Source organism: Tachyglossus aculeatus, chromosome 16 (assembly GCF_015852505.1).
Source record: "Tachyglossus aculeatus isolate mTacAcu1 chromosome 16, mTacAcu1.pri, whole genome shotgun sequence".
In the NCBI taxonomy this organism is placed as follows: domain Eukaryota; kingdom Metazoa; phylum Chordata; class Mammalia; order Monotremata; family Tachyglossidae; genus Tachyglossus; species Tachyglossus aculeatus.
Window position 1 is genome coordinate 20,266,874 of NC_052081.1, and position 25,548 is coordinate 20,292,421.

Sequence of the window (25,548 nt, forward strand, 5' to 3'; positions counted from 1 at the left end):
GAACGAGGAGGAGACAAGCTGCGCACCTTGCCCCAAAGTGGTCCGCTTCATTTCTCTGTGTGATCGGAACCTGCGAACTGTATATGGACCTGCCAGCTTGTCTTATATCCATTGGTAACAGCATGTGATGGAATTATTTTCCCTGAAAACAGAAATAGTCTACTGTCTCAGTTCTCTCTTTGTTTGAAAGTATTTTGAGTTATTGTAATGGAGATTGCATTAATAGAATGTTTTAAATGCTGGTATTTATAGTCTAAAGACATATAACTGGTGGTGGTGGTGGTTGGAATGCGTCAATGTTGTTTTACTTCCCAAACATACAGATTGACCTAGTTATCTGGCCCAACATGAAAAAGTAAGAAATTGGTTTAGTTTCTAAACATATCCCGGCTCTGCCAATTGTCAGCTGTGTGACTTTGGACAAGTCACTTCACTTCTCTGTGCCTCAGTTCCCTCATCTGTAAAATGGGGATGAAGACCGTGAGCCCCCTGTGGACAACCGGATCACCTTGTAACCTCCCCAGCGCTTAGAATGGTGCTTTGCACATAGTAAGCGCTTAATAAATGCCATTATTATTATTATCCCTACTGCATGTAGGACAAAAAGGCACCAAGGGAGAGAAGAAGTAGCCAAGAAGTAACCGGATTTTATCATGCTCAAATTGTGAAACCCTTCACTTCAGTGTATAACGGTGGAGGAGGCAGGCATACAAACTCTAAGGTCCTCCTCTAGACAGTAAGATCCTCGTAGACTGAGGATTCACCTAACAACACTCCCATATACTTAGTACAGTGCTCTGTGCAAAGTAAATGTTCAATAAGTACAACTGATTGATTGCTGGGAAGAGAGGAGAGGAGGAATGGTGGGACTAGGAGAAAATGAGACAGGTTGCAGAACGAATAGAGACGGGCCCACAGGAGAAGCCTACAGATCCACGGAAGAGGTATTTCTGTGCCTGGAGGAGGACTCTATTTCTCCATCCCAACACCCCTGTTGCAAAGCAAAATGTGACCATATCTACAGCTCTAGAAGACAGTCACCTGGGAGGATCCTGAGAGGCTGGCTTGGACTTCCACTCATGGATTCTGCCATAGGCCCCACTCCTATGGGAGACACAGAACCAGCCCCTCTTTGGGGGTTTAGCCTGGAGGCCCAAGCATTAGGTTAGGCTAGGAGCCCAGACTGGCCCACCTCAGTCTGTCCGGTTTCCAGCAAGTGGCTGACCCCATTAGGTGCTTGCCCTCCCCAATTCCAAATTATAGCTGTGGTGGGGGCAGCGCTAAACTAGGAGAGCCGGACCCCCCTTTCAGGTGGCTGAGAGATACAATGACTTTGGGGTGCCCTTTCCTGAAAGGAAGCAGTGGTAAGCAAAGGAGAGGAACCCAGAACAGCCAGTCCCAGCCCAACCCTGCCAGATACGTGAGGTTCTGAAGTGTGCAGGGCTCTCTCTTGGCATTCTCCATGGCTGGGTGTTCCCAGAGCTCACCCCACCCCTGGCACACCATCCCTGGGCCTGTGATTCAGAAGGACCTGAGTTCTGATCCAGTTCTGCCTCTGATCTGCTGTGTGACCTTGAACAAGTCACTTCTCTTCTCTGTGCCTCAGTTACCTCATCTGTAACATAGCGATCAAGACTGTGAGTCTCATGCGGGACAGGGACTTTGTCCAACCTGATCGGCTAATATCCACCCCAGTGCTTTGTACATTTCCTGGCACATAGTGAGCACTTAATGAATACCACTGTTATTATTGTTGTTATTATCATTGGGTGTGCCCCTCCAGTCTCAACACCAGCCCGGTACGCACAAATCGTTATGGTGTCTGACTTGATGCAGGTTTGTCTTCAAGCATCGAAGCGTATTTCTGCAATCCAAGCCCCTCGTGGAATCTGTTACCAAACTGTACTTTCCAAGCGCTTAGTACAGTGTTCTGCACACAGTAAGCGCTCAATAAATACGACTGAATGAATTTGCTCCATTATGTCTGCTCTGAGGATCAGCCAGTCATGCTCATATTTTACTTCCTTGCATGTTGCTTTGAAACTGAGGATTTGGGCTTTCCGGTCTCCCTGTCACCCATGAGGCATTCTTTCCTATGAGTCACGCCCACCAGAAGAAATTGCCGTTTGGCTCCATATTGTGTTCCCAGGCCGGGAAACAGCATCGTTTGCACCAAAAGATAGGAAATGAGCTCAAATGGGGGTGACTCATACTGACTAGAGCTCTGTTTACTGTGGGAGAAACCAGGGGGAAATAAAGAGTTACGATGTGTGCCCTTCGCCTTGCTAAATGTGGCTTTAAGTACCAGCTGAGTGCTTAAAATAGCTTTCCTAAATCAGGCCTTTTCCTGGCTATTGCTGTAGTGTATTACTGGGGAAAAATGGCTTTTCCTCCTGAGTGATGCTTCTACAGTCTTCACCAGCGAACATCGATTGGAGCCTTAGCCCCTGGTTTTACGAAGAGATCTTGTTGAGTACACGTTGTCTCTCGGGCTATTTTCTTTAAATCAACTAGTCCCATTATATACTCTTCATATTGGTATCCATTTGCTTTTATCCAGACATATTAATGCTACAGTGTAACTTGAGGCAGATAACATCTGCTAAATAAAGAAGCTTCATTGACACTAAATTTAAATGAGACCAGTATTTTTATATATATATATATATATATATATATATATATATATATATACACACATATACACATAAAAATGCGTGTGTATTTATCCTCCCTCCCCACAGTATTTTTTGAGCACCCATTGCGTGCTGAGCCTGGTCTAGACTCCCCCATTGAACTTGCAATTCATTCATTTCATTCATTCAATCATATTTGAATGCTTACTGTGTGCAGAGCACTGTACTAAGCGCTTGGGAAGTACAAGTTGGCAACATATAGAGACGGTCCCTACCCAACAGTGGGCTCACAGTCTAGAAGGGGGAGACAGGCAACAAAACAAAACATGTGGACAGGTGTCAAGTCATCCGAACAAGTAGAATTAAAGCTAAATGTGCAACATTAACAAAATAAATAGAATAGTAAATATGTACAAGTACAAACGCTGGGGGGCTACAAGGTGATTAGCTTGTCCCACGTGGGGCTCACAGTCTTAATCCCCATTTTACAGATGAGGTAACTGAGGCACAGAGAAGTTCAGTGACTTGCCCAAAGTCACACAGCTGACAATTGGCGGAGCTGGGATTTGAACCCATGAACTCTGACTCCAAAGCCTGTGCTCTAGTACTGTGCTGTGTGCACACGGTAAACTCTCAGTAAATACCATTGATTGATGATCTTGTATCTACCCTACTGCTAAGTAATCAACAAATTAATCATATTTATAGAGCACTGTATTAACCACTTGGGAGAGTACGATGCAACAGAATTAACAAATACATTCCCTGCCCGTAATGAGCTCAGAGTCTAGGTCTGAGTTTATTTATTAACTAAATAAGTAATTTATAATATGTAATTTAAAGATATGTACATAAGTGCCATGAGGGTGGGGACAACATCAAGTGTCCAAAGGTCACATTAAGGTGCATAGAAGACACAAAGGGGAGAGCTAGTCAGGGAAAAGAGAGTTTAATCGGGGAAGACCTCTTGGAGGAGATGGGACCTGAGTAATGCTTTGAAGTTGGAGAGAGTATATGGAGGGGGAGGGAGTCCCAGGCAAGGGAGATGTTTTGGGAAAGTGGACAGTGGCAAGTTAGACGAGATGAGAGCACGATGAATAAACTGTCAAGGAGGAGCAGAGTGGGCGGGCTGGACTACAGTAGATTAGTGAGGTGAGATAGGGTGGGGAGAACTGATTGATTGCTTTAAAGCCAATGATAAGGACTTTCTGTTTCGTGTTGGGGTGGATGGGCACCCCTTGGAGGAGTGGAGCGACATGAACTGGACGTTTTTGTTGATAAATGATTCGTGCAACAGAATGAAGTATGGGTTGGAGTGGGGAAAGACAGGAGGCAGGGAGGTCAGCAAGATGATGGGTGTAGTCAAGGTGGGATGGGTTAAGTGCTTGGATCAGCATGGTAACAATTTAGATGGAAAGAGAAGTACAGTGCTTAGCCCATAGTAAGCACTTAAAAAATACTATTATTATTATAATTAGCATTATTAGAATTAATAATCATCATCGTTATGTGTTTGGGCTCCAGTACCCAGGCCCAAAGAATCAGGTTGGGCCTAAAAGAAATCAGAAAATAATAAGAAAAAAATAATAAGAAAAAATAATAACATCATAATAATGATGGCATTTGTTAAGTGCTTATTATTTGCGAAGCACTGTTCTAAACGCTGGAGAAGATATAAGGTGATTAGGTTGTCCCACGTGGGGCTCACAGTCTTCATACCCATTTTACAGATGAGGGTACTGTGGCTCTGAGAAGTGAAGTGACTTGCCCAAGGTCCCACAGCAGATATGTGGCGGAGCCGGATTAGAACCCATGACCTCTGACTCCCAAGCCCGGGCTCTTTCCACTGAGCCACTCTGCTTCTCTAAGAAAAAAAGCAGCAAGCCAGAAAAGACACAAATATGCTCAGCCTCTTCAACCTCTTCCCTTTCTGTTTGGAGTGGGATTCTGGGTGAATTTGATAATAATAATAATGTTGGTATTTGTTAAGCGCTTATTATGTGCCAAGCACTGTTCTAAGCGCTAGGGTAGATACAAGGCAATTAGGTTGCCCCACATGGGGCTCACAGACTTAATCCCCATTTTACAGGCAGATGCTGGTAATCGGTGAGATGATGAGAGGTGGAATAGTATTAGTTGGAAATGATAAAGGCCAAGAGAGTGTCATTCATGCCTTTGGGTGAAATTAATGTAAATCATGTGAGCCCGATGAAATGTTGGTCCTGGTGACATCAAGTACTCTTTTCAGGGAGCTTTAAGGGAAGTAGAATGCAGGAAATCACAGAGGACACTTACACCAGGGATTCAAAAATGATTTTTTTTTGTTTGTTTGTTGCTGTTTTAATAGTATTTGTTAAGCACTTACTATGTGCCAGGCAGGTAGGTGCAAGCTAATCAGGTTGGACGCAGTCCACGTCCCACAAGGGGCCTCGCAGTCTTACTCCCCATTTCATAGATGACAGAGAAGTGAAGTGATTTGCCCAAGGTCTCATAGCTGACAAGTGGCAGAGGGAGGATTTGAACCCAGGTCCTTCTGACTCCCAGTCCCATGCTTTATCCACTAAGCCATGCTGCTTCTCACTGCTGTTTCCAGTCTTGAGTCCCACTGGGACCTAAGTGTCTCTCTTGAGCCTTGTTCTGATTGTGTCTTCCCTTCTCAGTAGCTGGTTGGGCTTCCAGTTGCCACTCACACTGAACTGGAACCTCGCTCAGTCCTCTGGTGTGACGAGGTTCAGGTCGAGGGCCTTGGGTTTGTGCTCCTCAGGATCTCACCCCCTGTGATAATGGACAGACATATGTTACGCAGAGTCCAGTGCATCTTGCTGGCTGTCTGACTCTTGCACATGTGGCAGATTTCCTTGGTCTCTTAGAGAAGCAGCATGGCCTAGTGGAAAAAGCGCTGGTTCTACAACGGGTTGGGGCATTTGTTTTATGAGATGTTATTCAGGTGAAATCCTTCAAGATGATAGGGCAATCCCATGCTTTTTTAATGGCTGAAGATTGATCTTCTCATAGTTTGCATTACAAGGTCGCCCAATCTGAGGTGGGGGTAGCATTGGGAAAGAGGGAGGCAGGACTTCCTGTGAAGCTGGTGAGGAAGGAACCCAGGAAGGAACAGCCGGGCTGTGTGCCATTTTCTCTGAACTCAAAGCCTGTGTGGTTGAACCTTGAGTTGACCCCCATGACAGGGGGACCCCAATCTGGGCCGCCGCAGGCAGGGATCTCCTAGTTACTCTATCAGTCCAAGGACTTGTCCTATCCCGCCTTGATTACTGCATCAGCCTCCTTGCTGACCTCCCTGCCTCCTGTCTCTCCCCACTCCAGTTCATATTTCTCTCTGCTGCTCAGATCATTTTTCTACAAAAGCATTTAGGACATGTTTCCCCACTCCTCAAAATCCTCCAGTGGTTGCCCATCTACCTCCTCATCAAACAGAAACTTCTTACTGTCGGTTTTAAAGCAGTCAGTCACCTTGCCCCCTCCTACTACAGCCCAGCCCTCACACTTCACCCCTCTCACAGAACCTCAGTCTCATCTATCTCGCCGCCCACATCATCATCATCATCATCAATCGCATTTATTGAGCGCTTACTATGTGCAGAGCACTGTACTAAGCGCTTGGGAAGTACAAATTGGCAACATATAGAGACAGTCCCTACCCAACAGTGGGCTCACAGTCTAAAAGCTCACACCCTGCCTCTGGCTTGGAACACCCTTCCCCTTCATATCTGACAGGCACTCTCCCCCACTTCAAAACCTTATTCATCTCCTCCATGAGGCCTTCCCTGACTAAGCCCGCCTTTCCTCTTCTCCCACTCCCATCTGCTTTGCCCTGACTTGCTCCCTTTATTCATTCCTCCTCCCAGCCCCGCAGCACTTCTGTACATATCTGTAATTTTATTTATTTATATTAATGTCTCTCTCCCCATCTAGACTATACGCTCGTTGTGGGCAGGGAATGTGTGTGTTTTGCTGTTATATTGTACTCTCCCAAGTGCTTAGTACAGTGCTCTGCATGCAGTAAGCGCTCAATATATACAATTGGCTGACTAGTCGGTCACAGAGAGCTGTCACTCCTGCCACCACCTCTCCCAGGTGGGATTGTGGAGGAGAGGGAGGAGGGCTTGGCTTTTCTGACCGGTCACAGAAAGCTGTCTTTCCCATTGCCACCAGTCTGTGTGGGTGAATGGAGATGGGCACACAGTTTCATTCATTCATTCATTCATTCAATAGTATTTATTGAGCATTTACTGTGTGCAGAGCACTGTACTAAGCTCTTGGAAAGTACAATAGAGCAGTGAAGAGAGACAATCCCTGCCCACAACGGGCTTACAGTCTAGAAGGAGGGAGACAGACATCAAAACAAGTAGAGGCACAGCACTTGTGTTTAGTAAGCGCTTAACAAATACCATGATCATCATATTTGTACATATTTAGTATTCTATTTGTTTTATTAATGATTAAGTCATATTTATTGAGTGCTTGCTGTGTGCAGAGCACAGGGGACAGAGTGGTAGCTCCCTCAGAGGTTGGGGTGGATGGTCCTTTTCCCTCCCCTTCGAGCAGGAAAGAGGCATAAACCGCAGTGGCTGTGTAACAGTTTCTGGGGAGGGCTCATACGGAAAGAGGTTCAACTCCCCACTTGTCAAACTTGAGCGGGGAAAGCAGGAAAGCACCTACCAGAAGCTTCAGGTTTGTTTTCTTTTTAATTTAAAAATAAATAATGTCAGGGCCAGCAGCAGATCAAGGCAGGGGTAACTGCCCCACCCAGTCCCCCCCTTCCCAGACTGGGGAATGCTGGGGCTGCACACTGGGGGTTGGGTACCAAGATGGATATGACTGCCTGGGTGAGGCGGCACCGGTGGGCATCAGGACTGTGGAAGGGAGACGGCTCCACATTGGACTGTATTTCAACCCCATTGTCTTGGGATTAGTAGAAGTGATAGAACAGCCAGACAACTTCATAAACCAGCCAAAAATGCTTCTTATGCAGATCACATCCCCATCAGACTCAGAGCCCAGGCCTCTGTGAATCAGAGGACCTGAGTTCTAATCTCAGCTCTGTCATTTGCCTGCTGTGTGACTTTGGGTAGGTCACTTAAATTTTCTGGGCCTCTGTTTCCTCTTCCGTAAAATGGGGATTAAATCCTACTCCTTCATACTTAGACTATGAGCACCACGTGGGGCAGGGGCTGGGTCCAAGTTGATTATCTTCTTTACACCTGACTGCTTAGTACAGTGCTTGGCACACAGTAAGCACTTAACAAGTTCCCCAGCTAGTAGTTACCTCAGCCTGATACTTGACACTGTGGCAGTTTGGACCGCGGTGAGGCATTCCAACCATAGCAGGAACTCAGTAGCCAGGGAAATAAGAAGACTCTGACTTGGGCTCTGGTTATTACCAGCTGTTACTGTGTGGCTATTTGACTTCTGTTCAGCCCTGTCCAACTAAAAATTGTAGCAGTACCATGCACAGAAGAGCTGTAGATAATCCAAAAATTTCCTCTAATGTTCCTATTTCCAAATGAACTATTTTAATGCCATAAACAGTAGAGAAGCAGTATGGCCTAGTGGGTAGAACACAGGCCTGGACATCAAAAGAATCTGGGTTCTAATCCTGGTCCCATCACTTGTCTGCTGTGTGACCTTAGGCATGTCACTTCACTTCTCTATGCCTCAGTTACCTCTATCTATAATAATAATAGTAATAATAATGGCATTTATCAAGCAGTTACTACGTGCAAAGCACTGTTCTAAGCACTGGGGAGGTTACAAGGTGAGCAGCTTGTCCCACGGTGGGCTCACAGTCTTAATCCCCATTTTACAGATGAAGGAACTGAGGCACAGAGAAGTTAAGTGACTTGCCCAAAGTCACACAGCTGACAATTGGCAGAGCTGGGATTTGAACCCACGACCTCTGACTCCAAAGTCCGGGCTCTTTCCACTGAGCCATGCTGCTTCTCTATGGGGTAAACTATGGTAAACACTGTAAAATGGGGATTAAGAATGTGAACCCCATGTGTCCAACCAATTAGCTTGGATCTGCCCTGGCACACAGGCAGAAATTGATTGTAACAGAAGAGACAGGGTCTCAAGTGTTCTCTTATCTTCCTCTGCTTTCCTCCTTTTCTTTTCCTTAAGACTGTAAATTCATTGTGGGAAGGGAATGTGTCGGTTGTATTGCACTCTCCAAAGCACTTAGTACAGTGCTCTGCAGACAGTTAGTGCTCAATAAATATGACTCATTACTTTCCTCCTTTTCTACACTCATATTTCTTTCCCTCTCTCCTATCCTCTTCTCTTTTTCCTTCTCTTTTGCTTCTTCTCTCCCTCCTTTTGCTCCTCCCCTTCTTTCTTTCTCCCCTTTTTCTTTCTTTCTCCCTCCCTTTTCATTTCCCCCTTCCTTTTAACCTCTTCCTTCTCCTTTTTTTGCCCCTCTTCCCTTGTTTTTTCTCTCCCCTCTGTTTCTCTCTGTCCAATTTACCCCCTTATGCTCTTCCCTCCAAAGCCCCACCCCCTCAGTGTCTTGCCCTAAATTCAGTCTCCCCAAAGTAAAAAGTCAGCAATCTTGTTTGGAAACAGATGCTAGTTGTCCAAATTGCTTACATTTTAGTAGATTAACCAATAAAAAAACGTAGTCATAATCCTTCAGACTGACAAAGGAAAGCTCTTGAATTTTTTATGCCACTGGAGCATACATTTCAGCCCAGAATTAAATCCAGTAAAGACATGTATGAAAAATGAAATCACAAACTCGGATGAAAAGGCAGCCTTTTATGCAAGCAGAACTGACCATTACAATGTACTTAGCAGTCTGGAAATTTGGAGGAAGCTGGAAAAGCTATCTAGAGGGAGTGAGGAAGCACGTCTGGAAAGACGCCTCTGAAATAACACTTGACATTTTTGGTGTATGTGTAAAAATCTGGGTAGAGAATGTGGAATCTTAACGGAGGAAGCCGTAACCCACTTTCCAGACGTTCGAAACACAAGAAACAAGAGCTCACTTTGTTTTTCTTAAATCCTACCTCTCCAAAGACTCCTTTTCTCATGAAAGGGAAGTAATAATAATAATAATGATGACATTTGTTAAGCACTTACTATGCGCCAAGCACTGCTCTAAGCGCTGTGGTAGATACAGTATAATCAGGTTGTCCCACGGGGGCTCACAGTCTTAATCCCCATTTTACAGATGAGGTAACTGAGACCCAGAGAGGTTAATTGACTTGCCCCAAGTCACACAGCTGATAAGTGGTGGAGTCAGGATTAGAACCCGTGACCTCTGACTCCCAAATCTCTTTCCACTAAACCATGTTGGTCCTCTAAGTAATGGTGAAAGGGGTAGTTAGTCCGGGACTGAGATGGGCTTAATCACTCATTGCTCTTTTTCAACTAACCATCAGTTCACCATGAATTTAGAATGGAGTTGTTAGGGCCCACAGTTTATTAATGTAACTTTCTTACAACTTCATATTCTCTTCAGATCCAGTTCTCTTGATGGAGGTTCACTTTAGCTTCTTGGCCAAGACAAAAACTTCAGGAAAGAGGAACCTCCTGCACTAAAAAGTCCCCAAATAACTTTTGTTACTGTATTTCTTACACTGAGCAAGTGTATTATGATGCCCAAAAACGGCTTCCTACTGCATTTTAACTCTGCTGATGCTATCTGACTCATGAGGAGCGAACAGTGATGGTAGATGTGATGTGAGGATCATTGTTTTTGTCTCAGTACAATGTGGGTAGAACATTTTTTGACGAAGATATTCAGGACATGTTTCCACGTTCCTCAAGAAACCCCAGTAGTTGCCCATCCACCTCCACATCAAAAAACAACCTCTTCACCACTGGCTTCAAAGCACTCAATCACCCTGCCCCATCCTATATCAACTTGCTGCTCTCATAGTACAACCCAGGCCACACACTTCACTCCTCTCTAATGCTAACCTTCTCACTATTCCTTGATCTCATCTATCTCACTCCTCGCCCATGCCCTGACTCTGGCCTGGAATGCCCTCCCTCCTCAAATCTGACCGAAAATTACTCTCCTCACCTTCAAAACTTTACTGAAGGCATATCTCCCCCAAGAGGCCTTCCCTAAGCCCTCCTTTCCTCTTCTCCTACTCCCCTGACTTGTTCCCTTTATACATCTCCCTTCCCAGCCCCATAGCACTTATGTATATATCTGTAAATTATGTATTTATATTAATATCTGTCTCTCCCAGCCCTAGACTGTAAGCTTATAGGCAGGGATCGTATCTGCCTATTGTTATATTGTACTCTCCCAAGTGCTTTGTACAGTGCTCTGCACACGGTAGAAGCTCAATCAATCAATCAATCAATCAGTCGTATTTATTGAGTGCTTACTGTGTGCAGAGCACTGTACTAAGCGCTTGGGAAATACAAATTGGCAACATATAGAGACAGTCCCTACCCAACAGTGGGCTCACAGTCTAAAAATAAATATGAATGATGAGTGAATGAATGAAAATCTTATGTTGAAGTTGCCAGACAGTGTTTTCTGCTACCTTATTCCCTGGTGGGAAGTTGTTCACTGGTCCTGGGGTTCTGCCCAACTGGCAGGTGTTGCCACAGGTGACCCAAAGAAGAGAGAATAGAGGGAAGGGGAGAAGCCTTTTTTCCAGATGAGTTTCTAGCGCTGACTTTGTGTTTGACTCCTGGTCCTTAAAGCAGTGTCCTTTCTGCAGGGTGAAATTCTTCCTAAAACTAACCAGGTGCAGTGTTTCATTTAACCCTAGCACATCTTGTGAAACATCTCTTTAAAAATTCCCTATGCCCAGCAATCACCCCTTGTGAGTTCAGCCCTATCATATTCAACCAAATGCTTAGTACTGTGCTCTGTGCAGAGTGAATGCTCAATAAATATCATTGATTGATCTTATCAGGAGGGGATTCCCCTCCCTGTAGTCGCCTAGGCTGTTTCTTTTTTTCTTGGGGCTAAATTCAAATCAGTTCTTGCAAGCCTCCCAGTGGACAGGTAGCAGTGAGTAACATATCAAGAATCTCTCTAGGCTGCTAGGAAGGCCCTGCCTCTGGGTGGAATGTTCTTAAGTGTTTGGCCAACTGCACTAAAAAAAAAGGTCTGGGAAGCACTGTGGCTTAGCCAAAACAACACAATCAATCAATCAATCGTATTTATTGAGCGCTTACTGTGTGCAGAGTACTGTACTAAGCGCTTGGGAAGTACAAGTTGGCAACATATAGAGACGGTCCCTACCCAACAGTGGGCTCACAGTCTAGAAGACAGGTCAGGGAATCTGAGGACCTGGGTTCTAATCCCAGCTTTGCCACTTTTTTTATGGTATTCATTAAGTGCTTACTATGTGTCAGGCATCGTACTAAGCTCTGCTATAGATACAAGCTTGTCAGATTGGACCCAGGATCTGTCCCGCAGACAAGGGCAGAGCTGGGTCCTTTTGACTCCCAGGGCCATTCTCTATCCACTAGGCCAAACTGCTCTCTGCTGTGTCACCTTGTGCAAGTTAGTAAACGTATCTGTCCCTCAATTTCTTCATCTGCAAAATGGGGATGAAGACTGTGAGCCCTATATGGGACAGGGACTGTGTCCAACCCAATTGTCTTGTATCTCCTCCAATGCTTAGTATAGTGCCTGGCACATAGTAAATGCTTAACAAATGCCATTAAAAAAAGAAAACAACAACAACAAAAAAGCTCTCCCTGGTGCATTAATCCTTTTCATAAGTCTTCTTTTAGTACAACTATAGGAAAAAATAAAAAGCCAGTGAAAGTGCTTCAGCAGGTGATAAAAATCAAGGAATAACAATGAACAAAAGACAACGTGCATGTCAGTGGGATAGACAAATTGTGAATATTTAGAATGAAGACCAAATTCAGAACAACAATTATAATAATAACTACAGTATTTGTTAAGCACTTACTGCGTGCCAGGCACAGTACTAAGCGCTGGGGTGGATACAAGCAAATTGGGTTGGACACAATCCCTGTCCCTTATGGGGCTCATAGTCTCAATCATGGGGCTCCCAGAAGCTAGGACCACTGGAAACTGAGTCCTTATAACGCTAATACAGCTCTGCCTGTGAACAAGATAAACCATCCCCATAGTTCTTTTATTGTGAGCCCAGGTAGGTTTGATGGTTTGGAAAAATATTGTGATAAGAATTTGCCTGCGTTGACTGCTACTGTGACACACCCTCAGAAAATGTGCCAAAAGAATTGACAAAGTTTACAAACCCCAGCAATATCGTAAAATGAATGAGTGGCGTTGGAGGAGAGATCCTCTTGTGAGTGCTTTTACGCTATAGTATCCAGGGAAGGCAGTGTGCTTTAGTGGACAGAGCACAGGACTTAATACAGTGCTTGGCACATAGTAAGCCCTCAACAAATACCACTGATTGATTAGTTGTTTGGGATTGGGAGACCCGGGTTCTAGTCCCAGTTCTGCCTCTTGACTGATGTGTGACCTTAGGCAAGTCACTTAACCTCTCTGTTCCTCAGTTTCCAAGAACGTAAATTGGGGACAAAATATTCTGTTCTCCCTCTGTCTTAAGTCTATGAGTCCTGGGGGGACAAGGACTATGTGTGACCTAATTAGCATGTACATACCCCAGCACTTGGCATATAGTAAACATTTAGTTGGACTGTGTCAACCTGATTAACTTGAATTTTCCCCAGTGCTTAGAACAGTGCTTGTAACATGTTTTGCTTTTTTTGTTTTTATGGTATTTATTAAGTTCTTGTATTTGGTAGGCACTGTTCTAAGCGCTGGGGTAGACGCAAAATAATTAGGTTGGACACAGATCCTGTCCTGCACTGGGCACACAGTCTTAATCCCCATTTTACGGATGACATAACTGAGGCACAGAGAAGTGAAATGACTTGCCCAAGGCCACAGCCGACAAGTGGCAGAGATGAGATTAGAAGCCAGGTCCTTCTGACTCTTAGGCCCATACTCTATCCACTAAGACATGCTGCTTCTCATGAGGCCACTCACTTCAGACAACTGGCAGGGCCAGAATTAGAACCCGGGTCCTCTGATTCCCGGACTCATGCTCTTTCCACTAGGCCATGCTGCTTCTTATGAATGAATCCATGCCAGTTTTCATAGCTTTCAACAGTCTCTACTCCTTTTCTCCCTTGGGTCTTAAAGTAGTAGCTCACAGTGAACTAACTCTCAACTATGCGGGAAATGTGAAGTAATCCTGTAATGGCGATTGTAACTATGGACTAAAATGAGGTTTGGAGGGTATCACACATTCAAACCATCCACATCCTCCAACATCACACTAGACTGTAAACTCAAGGGCGGTGTACTCTCCCAAGCACTTTGAAAAGTGCTTTGTACTCAGTAAGACTGATTGATAGCAAGTTGACTTTTCTCCCACAACATTTCATTTTAGCTTCTGCGTAGAACAATATGGGTCACCCCTCCAGGCCCACAACCCAGCTTCCAGGAGGTCCAGCTCCCAAAACAGTAAGATCAATCACGGTGCAGAGCCATGTACTAAACGCTTGGGAGAGCACAGAATCACAGAGTTGGTAGACATATTCCCTGTCTACATGGAGCTTACAGTCTAGAGGAGATAGCAAATCCCTAGTAAGAGGGAGTTAGCAAATCCCACATAGTAAATGCTTAACAAGTACCATAGTTAGTTACCGTATTCATTCATTTGATTCAATCGTATTTATTGAGCCCTTACTGTGTGCAGAGCACTGTACTAAGAGCTTGGGTAGTACAAGTTATAAGTAAAAACTGTTATTATTATCATCATTATCAGCAGCAGCATAGTGAAGTCCATGATTAAGTGTGAGGGCCAAGCCAGCTGAGATTAAAAAGAATTTCCTCTGAGGTTTCAGGGTGGGGAGGTATTGAGGGCAGATGAAATGATATATAGGAGACTATTAAAAAATGTTGTAACAACTCAGTTTTGCTTACCCAACCTTAACCTCAGCTGGATTTGTGATGGATGGACAATCACTAGTGGCCACCATTTACATAATGTAGTGCAGATCAATTAATCAATGGCACTTACTGAGCACTTATTGTGTGCAGAGTAATGTACTAAGCACTTGGGAGAAGTCAGTACTATAGAATTGGTAGATATATTCTTGGCCACAAGGATTTTACTGTTTAGAGAGTCTGGGGTCCTCATGGCCCACAAACTTCAGAAGGACCCTCTGCTGTACTTCTGCCTCAGTAGTTCCTAGCCTCAAATCACATCAACCTATCAACCACATTGGCAATTATATATTTATTTAGACCTTCAACCACCATTTGTGTATATATACATATATAAGTGTGTGTGTGTGTGTGTGTGTGTGTGTGTAATCAATCGTATAGTCATTTATTCTGATTACGTATTTGTAAATATTTTTATATCCGACTCCCCCATTAGGACATAAGTTCCTCATGGGTTCCTTGTGTCTTGTGCTTCTATTGTACCAATCAATCAATCATATTTAATCAGTCAATCAATCGATGGTATTTATTGAGGGCTTACAACAATCAGAGCTGAGGGCTTGGGAGAATACAGTGCAACATAATTAGCAGACATGTTCCCTGCTCATAACGAGCTCACAGTATAGAGGAGACAGGCATAATTACGTAATTTATAATATGTAACTTAAAGGTAGAATAAGTGCTGTGGGGTTGCGGATGGGGTGAATATCAAATGTCCAAAGGTCACAGGTCCAAGTGGATATGACGCAGAAGGGAGAGTGAGCCGGGAAAAGAGGCCTGAATAGGGGAAGGCTTCTTGGAGATGTGACTTTAGTAATGTTTTGAAAGTAGAGAGAGTAGGGGTCTGGCATATATGGAAGGGGAAGGTTTTCCAGGCTAGGGAGTGGATATGAAAAAGGGGTTGGTGTTGAGATAGATGAAATTGGGGCACAGTAGGCTGGAAGTAGAGGAGCGGAATGTGCAGGCTGGGCTGTAGTAAGCAATCAGTGAGGGTGGGGCAAGCTGATTGACTGCTTTAAAGCCAGTGGTCAGGAGTTTCTGTTTGACGGAGAGGTGGATGGGCAATCATTGGAGGCTGTTGAGGGGTGGGGTGACATGGACCGAACGTTTTTGTTGATAGATAATTCGTAAAGCAGAGTGAAGTGTGGATTGGAGCAGGGAGAGGCAGGAGGCTGGGAGATCAGCAAGAAGGCAGATGAAGAAATCAAGGCATTGAGTGCTTACTGCAGGCAGAGCACCGTACTAAGCTCTTGGGAAAGTACAGTTCAGTATAGAGTTATTAGGTGCAATACCTGCCTAAAAGAAGCTTTCAACTCATTGTGGGTAGGGAATATGTCTGTAGTACTCTCCAAGTGCTTAGTACAGTGCCCTGTACACAGTAAGCACTCAATAAATACAATTGATTGATTTGATTGGTCTACAGTCTATTATACAGCTTGCAGTCTTCTATACTCTCCCAAACCTTTAATACAGAGGATAGCACCAAGGGGGTGTTCAATAAATGTCATTACATTGAAGACCATGTTAAGCCTGCCCTGGAGCACTCAAAATCTTTGCTGAGATTCCAGAAGGAGCTCCTTTGCACAGGAGATAAATCAGTATAAGTGGGTTCCTGTACTTGGTTTTCACATGGGAGAGAATTAGGAGATGTTCCCAGTGGTCACATTGGCAGTTATATTGATCTTTTACAAGTATCATAATCTCAGGACCTACTGATTAAGATCAATCAATCAGTCATTCAGTCATATTTATTAAGCTCTCACTGTGTGCAGAGCACTGTTCTAAGCACTTGGGAGAGTACAATATAACAGTTTTGGTAAACATGTTTCCTGCCCACAAGGAGCTTACAGTTTAGAGGGGTCTTCTCCTTCAGTCAATCGTATTTACTGAGTGCTTACTGTGTACAGAGCACTGTACTAAATAGTTGGGAGACTACAATATAACAATAAACAGACCTATTCCTTGCCCACAACGAGCTTACAGTCTAGAGGGCTTTCTCTTCCTGCAGCTCCTTCCGATTATCTCCTTGACATGTCCTTGAATATGCTATTTGAATCTTCATGCTGCAGGTTAGGCAGACAAGCTGCAGCTTTCTTTTGCCACTTCAGTGTAGCCATTCAACTCTAGAGTGACTACATCTATTAAGCATAGCTCCTCTGGCACCCTTTCAGGAAACTTCTGCAGGTGTTAGAGGAAATGATTGGTGTATTATTAGCTGTGTACTTAAATACTTGTTGAAATTATTTTTCAAGAAAGATATGAAAAATCTAAAATCTAAGTCACATTCCCACCCAGTCGGCTGCCCAGTTGAAGCCTCACTAGCTAGGCTGGCCTCAGTTTTTTTCCTCACATTTTCAGCTAAGGGCAGGCAAACAAGAATCAGTTTTCAATTGTCTTTCCAGTTTGTGGGATACTTTACATTTCCAGCCTTTAAAAAAATCCTAAAAAATGATCCCAGACATTTTTCTCTCAATCACGTCAGTCACAACTCTGTCTTCAGTGAGTCAGGGGAAAGAAAATACTGGCTGAGAGCAGTCTGTGCAAAAGAGTGTTGAAAACAACTTTTTTCAGGTTTCCTGAAATTGCAACATATCTATGGCATTCTATTTTCTCTTTTGCTTACCAAGATTCCATATCATTATGGAGCACTTTGAACAGTGCTCCAGCGCTTAAAACAGTGCTTTGCACATAGTAAGCGCTTAATAAATGCCATCATTATTATTATTATCATTTCATTTATCACCAGTAATTTACAGTGTTCTTGTTTGGTTAAGGGCTGGCTTGAGAGCTTATCCTTTTCTGTCAATCATTTTGCAAGACAGTAGCTAGTTGGGCATTAGTTTTGTAACTGTTTGCCATTTAGCAGGCAAACCACCTTGGAAAAAGCAATGTGCATTTTAAACCTGAACGGAACATGGAGTCCCATCCATTTATGGTCAACTCATCATCAAATTTAGAGTCATTTTATGTCACACCAAGCCATAATATACGAGAGTCCATTTTTTCCGGCTTTCCTTTATATTTATTTACTTTCATTCGATTTGCCCCCTCAACTTGGATTGATGTTCAATTGTTATTGGATTAAACATCCAGTCAGCATTAAATACTAGTCAGTCAGTACTAATCAGCATTAGTCAATGTCTAACCTCTGTTAGTCTGGTTTCCAAGTTTAATGTTGGGAAGCAAGCATGGTCAAGGGGGAAAAGCACAGGTTTGGAAGTCAGAGGACCTGCCTTCTAATACTGGCTTCGCTGGTTGCCTCCTGGGTGACCACGGCCATGACACTCTACTTCTCTGTGCCTCAGTTATTACCTCAACTGAAAAATGGGGATTCAGTACCTGTTCTCCCTCCTCCTTAGTCTCTGACCCCCATGTGGCATAGGGAAATACTAAGACAGTGCTCTGCATGCAGTGAGCACTCAGCAAATGCTATTGATGATGACTGATGATGCCATTTGATGTTGGGCATTATTTAAAGATAGCATTAGTTCTATCCAGAATGCATAGTTAAAACACATGGAAGAACTGAGTGGATGACTATGACTGTGTATCACATGATGGAGGTTTAATGATCCCCTATGTTCAGCTGAATAGTTCATATGCCAGGTGACTGTAGTTGATGCAAAGACAGCCATCTCTATATATAGAATGGAAGAGGTCTTTAGACACCCAAGCTCTAGACTTAAAAGCTTTATTCACTCATTCATTCAGTCAATCGTATTTATTGAGCGCTTACTGTAGTGGGAGAGCACTGTACCAAGTGCTTGAAAAGTACAACTTGGCGTTAGACCTTTAGACCTAGTTACTAGACCCACCATTCTGGAAGAATCTTTTCCACCCCGCACCCAAGTGCTGCAGACTTGGAAGCCAAAAAGGGAGTCCATACACAGTCCAATGGCCTTTTTTGAGGGAGAGAAATGATGGTACCCATGTATGTAGGATATACAGATAGGATTCCACTTATTGTGATTTCAGAATAAGTTGTCCCACTAAGGCCCAGAGTCACATTGATGAAGTCAGTGAGGGCAAATGATTTATACTCAATGTAAAGAGCAGCATCCTATGTAAAGGTATCAATAACAGAGAGGCAAATACTCTTGGAATGATCAACTGGCTGGGAGTAGAATTTAAGTTTATGCTGGGGAGAAGGAAAAGTAGAAAAAAAACCTTTTACATAAAAGCAGTCAGAAAGCTTTGCACACAGAAAGCGCTCAATAAATACCATAGAATGAATGAAAGCTAGCGCTGTATGCAACCAAATGGCATGACTCAAATTTTGTACGTAGCCTTCTGGTAAATTGTAACCTAGGGCCATGTTGGGGATTAATCTTTGTGGGTAAGCAAGTTGGGTCATCTTAAAGAGAATGTAGGAGCAGAGGGGAGACATGAGGAGGGAAGCTGGGTTTATTTGGCTTCTTTCCATTCAGAAGCCCTAGCCAAGAATTAACCTTACAACTCTGTAAGTGATGCTGCTTATTACCACTCCGAGGAATGGGCAGGCTGAAAGAAGGTTAGGGTGTTTTTGATGGAGGACTGTACTTGGCACTTTCACCAGAATGCCTACAAAAAGGAATAGGGGAGTGAAAGCTGATGGGGAGCTCATGGTTCCTAGTTTTTTGAAGTCACAGTGAATCAATGATATTTCTGTTTACTGTTTGATTGGATGATTGGGAAGGAAGAAGCTACAGTAATCCATGAGATTTCTGCAAAGGGGACAAAGAAGAGTGTGAGCTGTCTCTGGGTTGAAAAGAAATGGAGGAATTGGGCTATCTTGGGCAATTGTAACACACACACGTACACACAAGTGTAATTCGGCTTGTGTCTCTAGTTCTTTTACCATACTATGCATGGGAAAATATACCATGACTCATTGAGGTTAGAACCAACAATGTATCCTCAAGCCCAATCTATCAGATCCTCCCCAAAGTCTGCCAGTGAGGTGGAAATGACAGGACGTTTCTGTTAGGGTGGACAATATGTCCCTCTCCTTCCAACTTTCCTGGCTCCTTGTTCATGCCATTGTGCTTCATTCCTGGTCCACCTCATCTCTCCCACTTCTCGACTTTGCTCTAACCCTCCCCTTCTCCCTTCCCAGGGATCCAAATCCCTGGGTAGGCTCACCTTTCCCCTGGGATAGGGACCTCCTAGGGTGATCCACCATGACTATACACACCTGGCGTACTCCACAATATTGTGACCTGGCACACTCCCCAGACTGTGATGGATCTGGCCTTCAGCACCCAGTTTGACCTCTACCACTGCCTTCCCAGAGTTTCTTCTAGATAGGCAGGACTCCTACTAAGTGGCTAACATGTTTTATACCTGAAGGAGCAGGCCACCAAGATGGAAACCATCCTGGGCTTGAGAGGTTTGCCAAGGAAATATCTTCTGCCCAAGGACAGCAGCTTCCTCAAGCATGTGCCAAGGTTGGGATATCTACTGAAAGTAGTTCAGCACTCATTCCCCACTCTACTTCTCTTCACTAAGCAGTGTTGCCTCATGGATAGAGCATGGGCCTGGGAATCAGGAGGACCTGGGTTCCGATCCCGGCTCCACCACTTTCCTGCTCTGTGACCTTGGAAGAGTCACTTCATTTCTCTTTGTCTCAGTTACCTCCTCTTAAAATAGGGATTTACACTGTGAGCCCCATGTGGGACAGGCACTGTGTCCAACCTGATCAACTTGTATCTATCCCAATGCTTAGAACAGTGCTTGGCACATATTAAGTACTTAAAAGTACCATAATTTTTTCTTCCCTGGTGCTTTTCTCCTTACTTCTCCTCTTAGTTCTCACCTCTCCCTATTCCTGCAGATAGTCCCCACACAGAAAATTGATGTCCTTCTTTGATGTGATTCTCCTTTCCCTTCCTCCCTCCATCCATCCACCCCTTGATTAAGGTTCCATATCTGCTCCCCTAATTTCTTCCTTCTCTGTCCTCCACAGCATAAACACCCCTTTTCTTCCAGTTAAGCTGTTGGACTCTGGATCATATGGTATGAGCTTGGGATCATCCTGTCTATTGCAGGTCCAACTTTGCCTCCTTATGATACTCGTGACATGGTGGCTGGAAAACCAACGTTAAAAGGAAAGATTTCAAAGCATTTGAGAAGACTATTGGAAAGAGCACAGGCCTGCGAGTCAGATGACCTGGGTTCTAATCCGAACCCCATCGCTAGCCTGCTAGGTGACTTTGGGAAAACCACTTAACTTCTCTATGCCTGTGTCTCAGTTTCCTCATGGATACAATGGGGATTCAATACCTCTTATCCTTCCCCCTTAGACTGTGAATCCCATATGGGGCAAGGATTGTGTCCAACCTGATTATCTTGCATTTACCCCAGGGTTTTGTAGGGTGCTTGGCACGTAGTAAGCCCTTAACAAATAGCATTATCATCATCTTCATTTTTGCAAATCATCAGGGTTCCTTTGACCATCATTCTTGACCGCCCCTTGCGTGGTGCTTTGTTTTGAAATGTTTTTAGCTCATATGGAGTCAGACCATTTGTTAAAATGAAACAGCTGTGTGTTTCCATTGGATGCTTTTGCCAAGATACATCAATTTTCAGGAACATTTACAAAGGCGACTGGTGACAACTGCCTACGAAAATTAAAGGGCCGGGTGAGATAGTCTTGGTCATGGAGCTCTGCGGCAATTACGAAGGGATTCAAGAGGGGATGACAGGGAAGGGGGAAATGAGAAGGTCAAAGCTGAGAGCCGCCTCTAAATTTACAAGCTGGTCAGCAAGTCAGTGGCGCAGTTAGGCACAAACTCACGGAGAGGCACAGGCCATAAGTTTAAAAGGAAAGTGTCACATAAATCCAGGAAGAGAGTCCGGGGACTCCATTTTTGGGGACAAGAAGGTTTGCTTGACCTTGTGCTCATAGCCTTAAAGAATTTCTTCTATCTCTCGGATCTGGCAAGGCCTAAATGATCAGCCAAAGCATGACCCTAAATGCCAGTTAAGTTGCTGCCAGAAAGACTGAATCCGAAAATAGAGAAAACAAAGCCGTTCTTTGAGTAGATTAGGGCAACCTGGTGACTAGATATTAAATAGCAACAGCTTCCAACACACTTCTGCTGATTCAGGAGGGGTTTCCTTGGGTGGATATCCCAAGAGGCTTTGTAGGCCCAGCTTCAGTGGGGAATCTGGGGAGCAGCAATTTTCCAACCCCAAAAATGAGGATGGTTGAGGTGGAGGGATTGGCTTTTACAAGTTCCAGCTCATCCTCCTTCAAGGCTCCAGCCGGTGGGTGAGTCTACCCACTGGCAGGGTGAATATCCATCCCACAGTAGCTTAGTGCCCATGGGTGGCACAATGACAAATCAATGCCAAGGGACTTCTGCTTGCCTGGTGCCATCTGTCTGCATCCTGGGAGAGGAGGCAGAATCAATTCCAGATGCTCAGTAAGTCATTAGATTTAACTATCCTAGTAAAAAGTGGACATCAACAGCCTTTCCTGAAGCCAGGCTATGAAGTATGACCGCAGTCATAACACGGGTTTGTCGTCCCTCTATTTTTCTCAGTAATTCCTAGAGTCCCTTTTTCCCAAGAACAAGTTAAGTGGGCATTTGACTTGTGTGCAAAACCTCCCAGGAATCTGAGAAACGAATCCACACTGAGCCCCCTGGTTCTTCAGTGAAATTGTTTCTGTTTTCTCAGTCCCGAATACAATCGCTTAGCACAGTGCTCTGCATTCAGCATATGCTCAGTGAATACCATTGATTGATTGGTTTGCAGAAATGTGTGGCCTCTGGGCTCAGAGTAAAATTCAGTGGCATTATCTTCAAATGTGGAGGATGATTACACCTAAACCCTCACAGAGTTAAAATGAGTGTTTTGTGGAGAGGTCCCTGTTTGCTAAGTCCAAATGTCTGGAGCTCTGTTGGTGATCCCTGCTATTTTGTCATATGGTACAGTTAAAAGGGAAGGACTCTCCCTCAGGACAATCCCCTGACCTTTTCACTCTCCCCACATCTCTCCCCACGTTGCTCAGATCCCTTCTGATGGAGTCTAGACCTGCTGGTTTGATCTCAAAGCCGTGTAGGAAGGTTGGCAACCGTGGTCTGGGAGAGGGTGGCATGATTGGGCCCCCATGCACTTGACACAACTGGGACAGTCTGTGATTTGGACACTCCTCCTGACTCATGGAAACTCGTCTAAAAGTGTCCTTGGCTGCTCCTTGAAGGGACCTGTCTCTTTGAATGACTTTGTGTTTCCAAAGAAACTTGGAAAAATCTGGCGCCGTTTTCCATCATTTTTCAAAAGTACCAGCTAACGAAACATGTTGTTGGAAAATATATTACATTTAGCTCTGAGTGTGTGTGTGTGTGTGTGTGTGTGTGTGTGTGAGTGTGTGTGATTTTTCGCAACCAGAACCCAATTTCCATCTGGATTAGAGTATGAAAATAGTGAAACCAATCTGTTCCCCTGCTAAATGTTGAATCTTTGCCCTTTGGGCCTGCAGCATTTTCAATTACCCCCCTTAGTGATCGATAAACAATTCCATCTGAACCCAAATCACTAGTTTTCCACTAGCCTGGTCATTTAGAAAAGAAAAAGAAGGGTCCAAAGTGTTCCGAATGTTACTGCAGAATCGAGGTGCTGAGAGGACCTGAAAGGGCACATGAGAAACAAAAGAATGCAACATTTCCCATAGGTTCTGAGACTTCGCCTGAGGCTTATCGAGAACGGGAATACCCACCACCATTTACCAGAGAATTGTTTGGAGTAATTGGCATTTTGTCAAATTCCGCTGTCATTCGTCCCACTAAAACGATTGGTCGATTAGGAGCTCCTGAGGCTGAGGGACATGTCTGTTCTTTAAAGGCAAACCCTAGTACCTTGATGAGTATTATTAATGCATTGTCTGACCAAAAGGGCCCCCAAACTGTTGATTTCTGGACTCGCGCCTGGATGAGGAGAGAGGTAAGATTCCTCACTAATGCTTGTCCTGGAACCAGAGCTGGAGAGCTCTGAATAGTTGTTTGCTGATGGCAGTGGCTCTTAAAAGAATCTCCTCCCTTCAGAAATATTTTCCTAGCTTAGATGCTAACTGTCCTGATATGACTGTTGACCGTTTTAGAGGTTCTGGAACATTGCTCTGCATGGCGTGGCAGTAAAATTCCCTGAAGATGAGGGCAGTGTTGGTGATGATGTTGGTGAATGTTAGACCTGTGGAAGGTTATCTAGGCTGGTAACCTGCTTCCAGACAGAACTAAACTAATGCAAATAGTCCAGACCTTCCAGATGGACAGAAAGCATTGATACAGTGTATAGGATTTAGTCCCCTTTCAGCTGCTTTGTCTTTGTCCAGTTTATAAGTACCTTGCTGGTTGTATTTACATGTTTAATCTACATTCATCCCACCCTCATCCCCTCGGCATTTTCATACATATCCAAAATTAACTTTAATGTCTGTCTCCCCCTCTAGATTGTAAGCTCCTTGTGGGCAGGAGCAATTGTTTTGTACAGTCGCAAACAGTACAGTGCTCAATATACAGTAAGTGCTCATTAAGCACATTGACTGATAGATGAATAGCAAGAGCTGGATTGCTCACTGACTGATTCAGAAAAGTACATTTTTAAAGGAAACTAAACAAGATCTTTCATCTTGTGTGTGTCTTTGTTAAGCTTATCCAAGAGATGTGCCTTTCTGGAACGTGAGACAGGACAGAGCTACATGTCTGTGTTTCAGTGCCTGCGTTTACATGGCATTACATCAAGTAAGTTAAAATGCACATGTATCCGTAGCTCTTATCTTTTTGCAGGCATTTTTCTCCCTTCCATCGCTGACTGGGAAGCTCCAATCACAGACTGGGAGAACCCAAAACATCCTGAGGACATTCCACATTAGCTGGGAAAATGAGCATACATTCACATGTCTAAGGTTTAGAAGAAAATAGAATAAATAAAGATAACCAGCAGTTGGTCTAAAACGGTGGAGCCCCCAGAGGGTGGGCCTGCCCTGGGCCTGGGCATTGCCCAGATGCCCATAGGGAAGACCTAGTCGATCTTCATTTGGGAAACAATTCAGGGATGTAAATGAATGGGCTTGGATCCAAGATGACCAGATTTGGGGCTTCCAGAGGAAAGGACCGAAAAGAGGCTGGAGACCGGCAGAGGAAGGAAGGCAGAAAGAGAGAAAACAAACCAAAAGAGAGGGAGGAGAGGGGAAAAGAGAAGAAGAGGAAAAATAGAGAAGCCCCAGAAAGGGAAGAAGGTGGAAAAAGAAAAGAAGACAAGAGGGGAAGGAGATAGGAGCTAGGAAAGTGTCTGCTAATTCTGTTGTACTCTCCCAAGTGCTTAGTTCAGTGCTCTGCACATAGTAAGCACTCAATAAATACCATTGATTGATTGATCGATGGGGAGGAGGGGAAAAGATATGAAAAAAATTGGATGGGGAAAAGAAGATGGGGGGATGACAAAGGGAAAAGGCGGTGGCAACTTGTAAAAATCACCATCCCTACCTCTGCCCCTCTACCTGAAAACAAGAGGGGGCATGTGACTGAAAGCTGATGGCAGTCATGCCACTTAAGCTGAGTGGATCCTTCCTGGGCTACTCAATGGAGCTCCCAGCCTGGCTGAAGGCATGGAATTCTGGCTGTACCAGGAAAACTGCAGCAGTCCAGGGGGAGACAGTTCAGCTCAAGTGGCAGTAGCAGTGGTTGCTTCTTCCTCTGAGGAGAAAGAGGAGAGACAGAAAAAGGCTAGACACCCCTTCCTCTTCTTACTACCAAGCTGCCACCACTCTCAACACGCTCTCTGATCCCAGCTACCGTGGCCAAAGAGGGAAGTCCAGTGGCTTCCACTGGAGGTCTTCCTGGAAACAAAATAAAATCAATCAATCAATCGTATTTATTGAGTGCTTACTGTGTGCACAGCACTGTCTTAAGCTCTTTGGAGAGTACAATACAACAGAAGTAGAAGACACTTACCCTGTCCATAATGAGCTTAAAA

The 25,548-nt window shown here is 44.3% G+C and overlaps 1 protein-coding gene across 1 annotated transcript in view; it reads left to right on the forward strand.

Annotated features, from left to right (window-relative positions):
- Positions 1-25,548, forward strand: part of BTBD16 (BTB domain containing 16) — a 75,972-nt gene that overhangs the window by 33,772 nt on the left and 16,652 nt on the right. The window contains exon 11 of the mRNA XM_038758313.1: positions 24,223-24,314. Coding sequence (XP_038614241.1) covers positions 24,223-24,314 — 92 coding nt within the window. The remainder of the gene's footprint in view (positions 1-24,222; positions 24,315-25,548) is intronic.